This window comes from Cydia fagiglandana, chromosome 10 (assembly GCF_963556715.1).
Source record: "Cydia fagiglandana chromosome 10, ilCydFagi1.1, whole genome shotgun sequence".
In the NCBI taxonomy this organism is placed as follows: Eukaryota; Metazoa; Arthropoda; class Insecta; order Lepidoptera; family Tortricidae; genus Cydia; species Cydia fagiglandana.
In genome coordinates, this window is record NC_085941.1 from 4225156 (window position 1) to 4238604 (window position 13449).

General features: G+C 34.1%; 1 protein-coding gene across 1 annotated transcript; it reads left to right on the forward strand.

Annotated features, from left to right (window-relative positions):
- The first annotated feature begins 2746 nt into the window (after positions 1 to 2746).
- LOC134668193 (uncharacterized) lies at positions 2747 to 4038 on the forward strand. Its single transcript, XM_063525698.1, has 2 exons — positions 2747 to 2883; positions 2966 to 4038. The coding sequence occupies exon 2, from the start codon at positions 2978 to 2980 to the stop codon at positions 3929 to 3931; it is 954 nt and encodes a 317-aa protein (XP_063381768.1). The 5' UTR covers positions 2747 to 2883; positions 2966 to 2977; the 3' UTR covers positions 3932 to 4038.
- The last annotated feature ends 9411 nt before the right edge of the window (positions 4039 to 13449 follow it).

Consider the following 13449-nt stretch of genomic DNA (forward strand, 5'->3'; position numbering starts at 1 on the left):
GTGTCAATGTGATACCATAAATGAATTCAGCACCCCCGATTTATACGAAAATGATACCAAACATGGCCTAACAGCATCACTGATGTAGATATCAAGATAAAATTAAAATCCCTAAATAAACTTTCAAGAGCGGGTATCTCAAAAACTATTCAAGATATCGAAAAATTTGACCAGATAAAACTTGTAACTAATTTTATGAGCTTTCGGTTTGTCTTAGTAGTCATGTCGCTAAGTTGCAAAGTTTCCAAGATATCAATGAAAAACCGAAAAATTCGACCTTCTTACCCCCCTCTCCCCGCAGCACCGGGGCTACAGCCGGGGACTTTTGATATGTTCACCTCCTAACTAGTCTAAACAAAGTTACGGAGCCAAAAATTGTGTTCCTAGCATTTCCCTCTACAACGTTTTTTGAGCATTCATTTACTGACCTAATGGAGACGGAGCGTACATGGTCGCGATCCTCAGTAATGAGGAACCGAGGAAGAAGAATCTTCAAGCTTAGAATTCACGTGACAGTTAGAATTATTCAATAAATATATCTAACAACCAAACATAATGCGGAAATTCCTATAATAATACCTTTCTATCTTCCATTTTCTTCGTCGTATTTTCTTGGCTGTAGTCTCACCGTTAGTGAGAAATACGTGGAATTCCGATACAAAAATGCGTGCAGGATGCACCAACAATGGAGGTCGTTACAGTCGAGAACGGCTGCAATTTGTGAGACTGCTCTAAAAGAATTTCTAAGTTACAGTATTACAGAGTACCTCCCATAGACTTAGTATTATAAAGCAAGTCGAACAATTTACAGCTATGAAACGGGGTGCCAAGCGCGTTAAGGATGACTCGCGTTAGACCGGGCCGGGGCGCATCGTTTTCTATGAAAAGCATCACGTGATCGCCTGTCATGTCATAGAAAAGTGGCCGGAAGCTCCGGCCCGAACGCGGTCCAGTATAACGTGAGTCATCCTTTAAGGTATCGTTCGGATCACCAGCATTACTGCTGCAGTATTGTAGCGCGACATAACTGCTGCAAATATTAAAAATCTATGAGAATCACGCTCACGAAATGTTTTTGCCATGTAATGCAATTACCTCAATCAAAAGCGTAAAGCTCGAAAATATCACGTGGTTAATTTCATGACTTTCAGTACCAAATATCGTCATTACCAGAAGTATTTTGAAGAATGGCTTTTAGAAATGAGGCATTCCACTAGAATGCCGCTTACTTAAAGCCATCCTTACCCCCTACTAATACTAGGTTTTATAAAATGCGAAAGAAAGTCTGTTTATTTCCTCTTCACGGTTAAACCGCTAAACCAATTTAGATGAATTTGGTATGGAGATAGTTTGAGACCCGGGAAAGGGTAGTTTTTATCAATCATCATCATTTCGCGCATACGAAGTCGCGGGCAGAAGCTAGTAATATCATAAATGCTCCGTCTACTGGGGGAACTCATCTTTGTAAAATACAAAAGCTGGAGGCAAAATACGTTGACAGTCATCTGTTATGTGGAATGTTGTGACAATAATTTAAGACATTTTATTTCAGTGTCTTGTACAGTCGCCATCATATATATCGGAGCGGCCAAGGTGCTCACAAATATCTGAGCACGCCTCTATTGTCAGGGCGTTAGAGTGCTTATTCAGATATTGTGAACACCTTGGCCGCTCCGATATATCTGATGGCGACTGTACTTCGCAGGCTAAATGGCTCTTTTTGGTACTTTACAGTTTGTTGAGCGCTCAAACAGTTAAAAATATCTATTCTGTACATCCTGCATTCCAAACACGCATTATTTGTCAATGTCTCAGCCTTAGAGCATTAACTGGAGTCGCCTTTATGAGCTTACCTCTCTTCCAAAAAACTCGCACAATTGTGCAAACTTTTGTATTGACTGACATGGCTATGTTAGTATGTTTACGTAAAAATCATGTAGAAAATAGCATTACATTTGACGTCCCGTCCCCCGCAAAAATCGGCAGATTGTTTCGTATAGAAAATGACACCCGTAACGTCTCCAGTTACTAAATGCTCTAAGGTCTCAGCCATTTTTGGCTATGATAGCTTATAGATAATTTATATCAAACAATACATATACATACATACATACATATAATCACGCTTATTTCCTGTAACACCTCCAGGCAGAGACCACGGATTTCCACTTGCTACGATCGATCGAAGCCTATATCAAACAATGGTTAACAATATATACCTTTGAAATCACTAAGCACAGGAATTTGAGTTCCGAACGATGACACCGCACTGCAAAGATGTCAAATTCGTCATTAATAGAAGCACCTCAAATATAATCAATTTTATTAATCTTTGGTGTAGGCATAGAAAACAATATTTTTTCTATGGTATAACTAGGTTCAACAGAAACAGTTTGGAAATCGTAAACAATTCGGCTAAATTCGAAAAACTCGTAGCTCATCCGAATGAGTTTAAACGAAAATGGACCTTGTATTTTAGAAATTGCGGTCTAGATAATATATTTGTGCAGGTGACTTACAGGTTGCATAAAAAAATTGCACGACAATTCTGTGGATGTATAGGTAAGTATGTAATAATTGTATACATTCTGTGAAAAAATATTTTCATATTGTTTAATAAGACTCGTAGATTGTCTTGTAAATTTAACCAACGTTATTAAGTAAAATTAGAAAGTGATTAATTAATTCATATTCGTTAAATGGAACGTATTTTGACGTTATCGATCTACCCTCTATTTTTAATGTGTTTTATTTGGCATTGATGTTGTTTTAAATGTCATGACGAAAGCGTTAAGGTGCTCGATTCAAATTTTAAATCAATCACGAATCAGTGTGTGTGTGTGTGAATTATGTAATTTTAGATTTTAAACTTAGCAGTAAAAAGTAAGTTCACATATATTTTTGTTTGACTTGGAATATGTCGATATTAGATATTGTATGTTAAATACAAACCTTTAAATTACAGATATGTTTTACAATGGCCCTCAAACTCCCGCAAAATAGAACAATAAACCAAATAAAGAAGTATGATAGCCAGAATTTATCACAGCAAGACAACACGGCGGAAAAAAGGAAATCCAAATTGCGGAAGAGAAAAAGTTGGTCACAACAATTTTATGAACTTGACTTTTACTCAGAGATTAATAACAATATAATATCGAAGAAACCGGAAATGGGGAGCTACTACGGACCTAACACTGTTATACCAAACTACAGTCTTCCGTACACATATCAATGGGATGTGATTGCGCCGCAGATTAATCAGCTGTATACAGTTCCTGTACCGACGGTACCGCTCGCCTTGATATCACCTCCATTACCCATAATACCTACCCCTGTTCTGCCGTACACGGATGTCCTATACACACCTACATACTCAACGGTCGTGCCATACGTAGCTGATAACATTTGTACGGCTTTGGATCATACCTACGAACCAATCTCGAGTTTTGCGGCGTTAACACCGGTAACATCAACAGATGAAGATAATGAAACAGTAGATGAGCACGACGCTATAGAATCTTTAGAATACTATCTAACATTGCCGAAAGATTTATTCCCAAGAGCGAAAATGCTCACTTTAGATCCGAATCCGATAATTGATGAACTGTGCAAAATTAAAGATATAGATAAGCATTCGCCTTGGATTTTGGATCTCGAGTTTGGCGTACCAAGGACTCCTATTTCAAGACCTTTAGCGGTGTACGATGTGCAGTTTAATAATATTCATTGTAAAAATACACCAGGCGCTGTACATCCTTTATTTGAAAGTTGTAGTGAAGAGTTTAGGAAAATATTTCTGTTCTATTACGACTGTATTGTATCTGTGTGGTATAGAGGTTATATTCATCTTACGAATGATGATTCTGTGATAAACTTCCAGAATTGGTTGATAGTGCCGATGCAAGCGCTCGGCATGTGCTGGCCTTAGCATGAAGCATGTATTAATTAGGTAAGGAATTATTATTGTACATACATTTTATTATAATGAACTAAATGAATGATTGCTTGAATTAAATATAAATGGGTGCATTTTAATTTGTTTATTAATATGTTTACTGACCTGCGTACAGTGCGACATAAAATAGTAAAAATTAAATGAAGGCGCCACTTTCTTCGTCACATTTGTGACGTGAAATGCTTAAACATGGCAACCATTTTTAATGAAAAAATTTTAGTTCCATTTTATTTAATGTCTACTCTTTCATGTCGCCCAGAAAAACAAGTCACAACAATTTAATAAATGAGCTATTGTATTTCCAATTACCTGTCATGTTTTTACAAAATGAAACTTAATACGTTAGATATTATAAATTGTATTTGCTTGCTGTACAGTCAACGGTAAATATATGGGTGTAGACAACTTACTCAAAAATATGTCCCATAGTTCTTAATTCACTGACATAAGAGTTATGGGACATATTTTTGAAATGATTTGTACACCCATATTTTTACCGTTGACTGTACAAGGGAAATGGCAGACGGTCAAATAGAATTTTTCAATCTCTCTTAATGCTACTGTAATTTCCCTCCACACTTGACTGCAATGAATATAAAATTACAGCGAGTTTACTTTTTCTAGTGATCGCTATTCCGTTTTTAGTTTTCAATGTAGGTAATTGTAATTGTGGGAAATTATTAATACATGAAAAGAAACATAATACATGAAAGAGCATACATCATTAGTACAAAGGCGAACTTATCCCTTTCAGGGATCTCTTCCAGTTAACCCTTGAGCAATTATTATTTGAGTTATTGTCTCAGCGCAAATGAGCTACGATCGGTCGGGTTGAGCTGGAGCGAGGCCAGAAGGGTCGCTGAAGATAGGAAGGCGTGGCGCGAGCTTGTGAAGGCCCTTTGCACCTCTGGGGTGCCATACTGCCGTCCTAGTCTAAAAGGCAGTTTTTCGACAAAAGCTAGTTTCGAGATAATCGCAAAAAACCAACCCAAACATCTTTCTTGAATTTCTACGAAACGGTAAAACTTTTTCCATTTTTTCTTTTTGTATGTGGTAGGTATATATATGTACTTATTTTAGGTGTTTATAGTATGTTTCTAAACAGCTCAGTTTTTTTTAATTTTATAAAAAACACTTTAAGTTAGTATTAAGCTTAAAAATGAGTAGGTCGTACTAGTCAAGAAGGCGGTAAACATGCGTTATGCGGCGTTCTAACTTAGTTCCGAAGTAGAAACTAGGTAAAAACGCCGTATATGTCACATGCTGCCTTTTTGCTTAGTACCAATGAATAATTCGCACTTGAGATCCTAAGTTAAAAGACCCTATAGCAGCTATTCGGCCTTTTTGGTTAGTATACTAGGAAAAATTATGAATTTGACCAGATTTTCAACTAGCGTGCTAGTGTAAAAAACCGTATACCAACAAAAACACCGAATATACGGTTTTATAGATTAGTATATATGGAAGAAATGGGAATAAAAACAGTCACGTAGTTTAAATGTTTATTTATATACGAACAAAAAACGCCATACTAGTAGGCTATTATTAAAAAAACGAGATCCAGCGATTACTTTTTGGATTATAATCTCAATTACCATACAAAATTAACATATAAATTGGGTTATTCCCACTAGTTACGATCAAGTTGTTATCAGTGGTAACTAATGGGAGTAGTTACCACTACATTCTTGTTAGGGTTCAATAAAGCCTCTATATTTATAGTATTCTACTTATACTGTTTTTATTACTATTGAACTGTAACAAAATGTTGGTGGTAACTACTAGGAATAAAATCAACCTTTTACCAGTGGTAACTACTGGGAAACAAATCTCATTAGTTACCACTGGTAACAACTTGATGGTAATTAGTGGGAAAAACCCGATCTATGTGTTAATTTTGTATGGTAATTAAGATTATAATCCAAAAAGTAATCGCTGGATCTTGTTTTTTTAATAATAGCCTGGTAGTATAGTGTTTTGTGTTCATATAATAAACAAACATTTAAACTGTACTGTAAAAAAATGTTGGTGGTAACTACTAGGAAAAAATCCCACCTTTTACCAGTGGTAACTACTGGAAAAAGAAGTTCCCAGTAGTTACCACAAAACTGAGTTGGTGGTAGCTACTGGGAAGAAAAGTGGGATATAAATTCCCAGTAGTTACCACTGGTAACAACTTGGCGGTAGATACCTAACTAGGGGGAATAGCTCCATAATATGTAACAAATTTTTAGTGCCTTTCTGATTTTATTTGTATAGTAGACTAGATTTACTCGACTCTACTAATGACATTACATATACTTCTAATGAGCATGAGCAACGAAACTTAACAGAGTCCGCAGTAAGCTCAGCCGAATTTTTACTTCCCATAAAAACGGAGATTCGTACTCATTTTAAAACAACGTGTTGGATTGTACTAAATTGCACATACAATGACATGAGGTATATCTATGCCAGTACCTAATTAGTTTATATTCCAACAAAACTAATGAATTAGAGGAAAAATTAGTTTTGTATGAAAAACTTATTTTCGCTGTATTTTTTTCCATGGTATCTGAAGCTACACATTAATTACAGGCATATATATACCTTATCCTTTACTGAGTACAAAGTTTTAGAGCAATCTAGCTAATCGTTTTAAAGTGAGATCGTAACTACAGTTGTATGGAGAACCCAGCTTGCTGCTGACTTCAATCTTAGCAAACATTTATCTTTGTAGGTGACCAGTTTTTACATACACGTAACTCAAAAAATACATAATGTTTTACCGAATTCGTGGCATCTCTAATATTTATTTTAGTTTGTTATCAATAGGCATGGAATTTCATCGCACGGTAATACGTTAGCGAATTATGTAGTCTACATTAGCAATAAAATTAATACGAGTGTATTAATTCCTGCACATACTCTGTCATTTATTTAATTCTAAAACGCCTTTTAGCGGTTGTAATTAAAAATTAGATTCACAATAAAATTATTTTTGTATTAGATTACAAACTCATAGCTTTGACTATTTTAACATACAACTATTATCTAATACACAAACATATCAACATAGTACTATAATATATAAATACTATGATATATAAAACGTAATATAATTTGCAGAAATCTATTGGTGCGATATGAACTAGATAAAACCTATTTAAGTATTTCATTTAAGTAAAATATTATATATATATATATATATATATATATATATATATATGTATATATATATGTGTATATAATATTATCTTTAATTCTCACTTGGTTTTCGGATGGACCCAGGTTCCATACAAAGATGCCCATGGTCCTTTGTCCTGGTTATCTAAATACTTAGGCGGAAAATGTTATACTGCCCGTAAGAATTCTCATTAAATTTCCCTTTAAAACATTTTTCAATAAGATTTAAACTCTTCATAATGTCAAATACCTACTTGGCTTATAAGGAATTAAACCTGATACGATTAGCTGTAATATCAATTTGATTTTATTTAAATAAAAGCAGTCAAACCGTCCAATGAATAAATAAAACTTAAACAACGTTTGCTGTAGAAAAGTACGTATGAACAATTTTACCATCACAAACTACGCTAGAAAGACGTATTTGCTGTCGAGCGGAAGTATTTGCGAGGCATTTTTAAAGTATATACCTTGATACAAATGATAATACTCGAAGGTACTAATTGTAAACACTACATATTATTGATAACATATGATGGTAATGCAATAATAAAGTATTTTTTTAACCTTGGCGTTCGGTCAATATTTCGCGCGCAAAAAGCCACCTCCGCTCTCATTCCGGCAGCCACAAGCCTGCGCTTGCGGCTGACGGCTTTTACTTAGCGTAAAGGTGTCTTTCGGCGCGCGGGGAGCATGACGAAGGTTGGAGCATATACTGCGTTATAGACTAGTTAGACGCACTTTCAACCATTTTAAAAGTTTGTTTGCGTTTAATACGACGTCCATACAAAATAAGAAGACCGTATAATACTTATACGTTTCTAAAGACTATTATGGTGACGTAAAAAAGTTAAGTGATACTAGGCTAAAATGGCGTATGAGACATTTAAACAAAAAAAAATATTATACGATTTTTTAGACTAGTATCAGATCTAAAATTTTGCTAAAGATCCTAATCTTAAAGTGCGTATAGCGTCTTTTACGTATTTTTAGCCTAGTTTTTGGCTTATACGTTATTTTAGGCTAGATATGGTGGATAAGATTTTACGCAAACCAGAGCGTAAAAAAACGTATAGCTGCATATACGTTGTTTTAGCCTGGCTTTGTTAAATAGTCGCTTTTTAGACTAGGAACGAACGAAAATTAGTGCAAATACGGTCTTTTTACGTTATTTTTCTCGAAAACTAAGCCACTTATCGGAAAACGGGCCAAAGTGGTCGATGCGTCTCGATCTCTACATTACGAATATCACAAAAAGTCCATTTTGGCAAAATGTCGAAAAACTGCCTTTTAGCTTAGGGCGGCAGCATAGGACAACAACAACACATTGTCTTAACGCCACTTGCACCATTCCACTAACCCGGGGTTAACCGGTTAAACCTGGAGTTACCATGGTTACCAGCAGCACTTGACACTGGATTAACGGTTTATCCGCTAAACCCCGGAGTGGGATGGGCAGGGTGGTTCACGATTGTATGGGAAAAATTCAAACTCTAGCTAGAAGAAGCGGTACCCTCTCATTTTGTTGCACTTGTTATGTTGACTAAATATGCCAAGTTTTGTAATCTTATCTTAACTACAAGGGGGTGCTCAAACACTTTGAAATTCTTCTATGTTGTATGAAATCAAAAAAAAATCAAGTTATCTTTTTGATTTTTATGTTAGTAGTAGTTTTCACATTATTTAAAAGTGTGATTTCAAATTTACTATGTAAAAAACTATTTTTATTTCTATTTTTTATGATATTTTTAGGCGAAATTCTAAATTATAATTTAAATACTTTTGAAAAATTATACAAAATAGAATTAAAAATTGTTTTTAACTTAAAAACTTATAAATCACACGTGCAAATAATGTGAAAACAGATACTTAAATAAAATTCTGAACAATAAATACTTGTTTTTGTTTTGTTTTCATACAACATACAAAATTTTCGAAGTGGTTGAGCACCCCCTTTTAGTTGAGATAAAATTACGAAACTTGGTGTATTTTATCAGCATCATAAGTGTAACAAAATAAGGGGGTGCTAGTAAAGAAGTTTGTGAATCCGACTGTACTTACATAAATCGATTGAGTGTGGAGAGAGTATCATTCAAAGTCAACTCAGCTGACCTAATCTGTGCAGCTCAACTAAATTAAGGTCCCTAATGGTCTGCCGGAATTTGTGGGCTTTGTGTTCAACTCTACTCCACACCTAATTCATTGACCAAGCAATTCAAACTATATTAACGAGCTAGACACCTAAATTACTATAATTATGTGCATAAAGCGCGTCGCTTTAGATTAATCTGATCAATTTGCACAATATCAGAATATTAAAGTTTCATACAATTTCGTAGCGATATAATTTTGTTCACTATCCATATTAACAAATGAGAAAAACCGTTTACTGGGGGCCGATTTTTGAATTTCGATCGCTCGATTTCCTCACTCGAAAGTCGGTGGAAAACGGCGAAATGCTAATAAATTATTTAACGAAATACACGAAATGCCCCCTGCACGTATTTCTTTAATGAAATATCCCATGTAAAATGTATGCTCTGAACATTGATATGGGCTAATTTATTTTGAAAAAATATACAAAATCTACTTTACACAATTATGTGTTCTCGGACTTAAAAAGATCAAGGAGCAATTGATTGGAAAATAAAATAGCAACGTGTATTATTTCAATATTTAATCATTAACAAATGTACTGTGCAAATGAACAATATGAAGTCAACAACATCATAAACTATTTAAACAAAATTAATATAGAATCTTAAAAGGACATCACGTCTCAAGCATTCGTAACCCACTCCTCAAGCGTAGCGTAAAATTGTGTTTTGGTTAACTATTTTCACATTTTAGATCAAGAGAGGTAAATAATCATATATTGTCTTTTATTTGAGATTAAACCCTATACAGTATTATTTGCGTTATTTGACATCTGTCACTCACAACAGCAATACAACGTAAAATGTCTTGCACATCGAAATCACAAAGGAAAACAATTGCACTGCGAACGTTTACGTTCTACGTCTTTTTTTTATTTTAGGATTGGCCGGACACCACCGTTAATCGGTAGTCGTCTAAACAAATCGATATGAGTTTTTCATTTTAGGTCGCAACAAAGCATTATTAAATTTATTATATTTACTTTAACATTATAATAATATAATTATAATTTATTTATTGATGAGGAAATGGATATTCCGATGTATGTACTTAAATAAACTTTGAAATAGATCCCCAGTTAGTTTCAATTTTGACGATAGGTGCGACCTACTCGGTCGGTGTATTAAATACATTTACCTTGCGGGAATATCAAATAATTCTAGCTTTATTTAAATCTCAAATAAAAATTCATTATACGTCACAAATCGATACCTCAGTCTACGTGCCGTGCCATCCAATCGTAATCGCTTGCTGTGACAATCGATTTGGGTTAGTTACATCTCTATATACGTCAGTCATAATGTGTCAAATAACGCAAATAATACTGCATAGGGTATAATCAAATGTCTGTTTACCCCACTTAACCTAAGTTTACACATAAGAAAGACAATCAACTTTTTGCTGCCAGCATTTGACAATCCAGCGGTGGCAGCGTGATTTAATTTTTAACAATCACCTGCCTGTCACTTTCTCACTTGTTAAAACGTGACAGAAATGGTGACAGGCGATAAAAATGCGACCATGCTACCGACGCAGCAAGTAAAATTGAGCAAGTTACAGTCGCCATGAGATATATTGGAGCGGCCAAGGTGTTCACAATATCTAAACACGCACTCTAACGCCTTGACAATAGAGGCGTGCTCAAATATTTGTGAGCACCTTGGCCGCTCCGATATATCTGATGGCGACTGTACAACAAAAAGTCGATTCAACAACATAAGTAACTAAGTTGCGTAAAACTAACTATACAATAATAAGTACACTTATATTACATGCCAAGTATAAAAGTAAATCGTACAAAAGTTTGTGTTCCATTTTTGAGTCATATTTACAAAAAGTAAAAACAACGTATAAAATAATACTGCGTTAAAAACAAAACTTAATGCATACAAGGGCAAGAGTACAATATCTTATTTTACGTATTTACATTGGGATAAAATAAATGCTTCTTTTGTTAGGATTTATTCAGCTTATAAATAAAATAATGAACATATTTACACAAAACTTAACAAATCGCGCGTGGTCCACTTTAGGAAAATTAATACTTGAGCTGAAATTAGATATAAATCACGAACAAAATATCTTTTTTTATAACTAGTAAGCTGATTATCGAAAACAATTGAATTAATCTTCCTAATGAAGACCGGGAATAAATAGTAAAGCCTCGACAACAAGCAGTAATAAGGGCGTTAATTATAGTCCAAAGCTTATTATTTTACTCTTAAGAGCTAAAGACGATGCTCGTCTTAAGTCCTTAGTAAAATATCGTCTATAAAATATTTTTATTTCAATTTTATTAACGAACCTCTCGAAAATTTCTCAATATTTCTCTATGAAATAAATTTATTGCTGATCGAAATTGTTTACTTTGATAAATTGATATTACACACGATACTAAATCAAAACAATAACGAACTAATATTGAAAGTAAGTTTACTAAAATAAACATAAATTAATGCTCTCCCATTCTAGGACGAAATAACTTTGGTACCTAAAATACGAAAGTTCTTCATTTTGAACTTGACTAACATTCATTCAAGGGTAAATTAGAATATTAAAATAATAAGTGAGGAGTGTTTTTTCAAAAGGGCTTATTTTTGTATGGTATTCATAGAGAAATAAGACCTTTTGGAAATAATCTCCTCAAGTTTGCTTGTACATATTTTATAGACTTAATTATTGGACATAAGGCAAGCAGTCTCAAACAGTATCGCACTAAACGATGACCGTCAGCTCTTTCCGATCTCAAGCTTCGAAAATACAGAATATTCTTTTATTAAAATCTTGTGTATCTTCAAAAGTCGAGATCGATATAAAGAAGACTATAAAACGCCTCACAAAACGTTGACTCAAATCAACATTTTTGAAGGTAACTTAGCACTGCACATTCGCTTTTCGTTTCGTCAAATCCTTTTGTATTTTTGCGTCAGTAAACGCTTTCAACGTATTCCATCGTCATTTTGAATAAGTTGTATTCCTTACATATTTTATTTCATAAAACACCTGTTAAACACGAATTGTAGGCGTGTTATTTGTGTCTAATTTTACAATGGATACAGTATTCTTATTTTGGAAATGTCTTTCAATGTCGTCAAATATCGTCAAATAACAACAAAATCTCTTGTAAAGGGTATTAGCTCACTTCTTTCTACCCTGTTTCATTTAACATCAAAAATATATTCTTTAGATCTGTTTCTATATCCGAGATACAAAGTAAGGCCAGCTGAAGTTGAAAACATGAAAAACTAGGTATTTTTATTTAAGAAATACAATATTAAATATTGTTTAAGAAATACAAAAACATCAGGCAACACAAGGCACCTGGGATATAAAAGCAAACTTAACCTTTCGATGCCGCTGTCTGAATTTGCTATTTAGTGAACCTGAGTTTTCAATTTAAAGTCCAAACGGCATACGTAAGGTTAAAAATTTCAACAATTTTATTCCAATACCTATCATTAGGTAAACTCTTTTTAAAACTCCGCTTCGCTCAAACACCGCATCTGGCGAAGTTTTAATTGGTTTTCAAACTAACGCGCTTATCACACCGATACCTTGTGAGAGGGACAGCACGTATGCCGGGTGTGGCCTGTAATACGAGCAAAAAATGTAACTGTAGGCTGTACTACTCATACTGACCAACATTAAAATTTTGTTCATCAACTTGTGGTTTGATTTTCAATACACTTTAAAGTTTATTCTAAGACCCAATGTATTGCGAATTTTGTTATGTTTAAGGCGTGACAAGCAACGTCAATCACAATGATAATTATGGCGTGGCGATGGCATCCATTGAAGACAATATTTATTCTGTGTGAAAAATAGGGACTCTAAATACTTTTTTAAAAGTTTTTGAACAAGGGTGTCACCGTTTAAGGAGTACAATCTATAGTTCGTTTTTTTAGCATTAGAAAGAACTTGAGAGAAGATAAGCGATCTTGACATGTATTTTAATTGAAAAACGCTTTTTAAAAATCAATAAACTATTACTTATGAAAGCAGAAGAATATAAATGATCGTATTAGATTCATAATTGTTACATATTTGCCGTAACTTATTTTTAAAATGTGTTTTTCAATTAAAAGACACATCAGATTGTTTACCTTATTTCCAATGCTAAAAAAACGAACTATATGTTATAATTATTTGCTCGTGTTACAGGCCACACC

Coding starts and splice junctions, on each gene's coding strand:
- LOC134668193 (XM_063525698.1), top strand. CDS start 2,978: ATGGCCCTCAAACTCCCGCAAAATAGAACAATAAACCAAATAAAGAAG.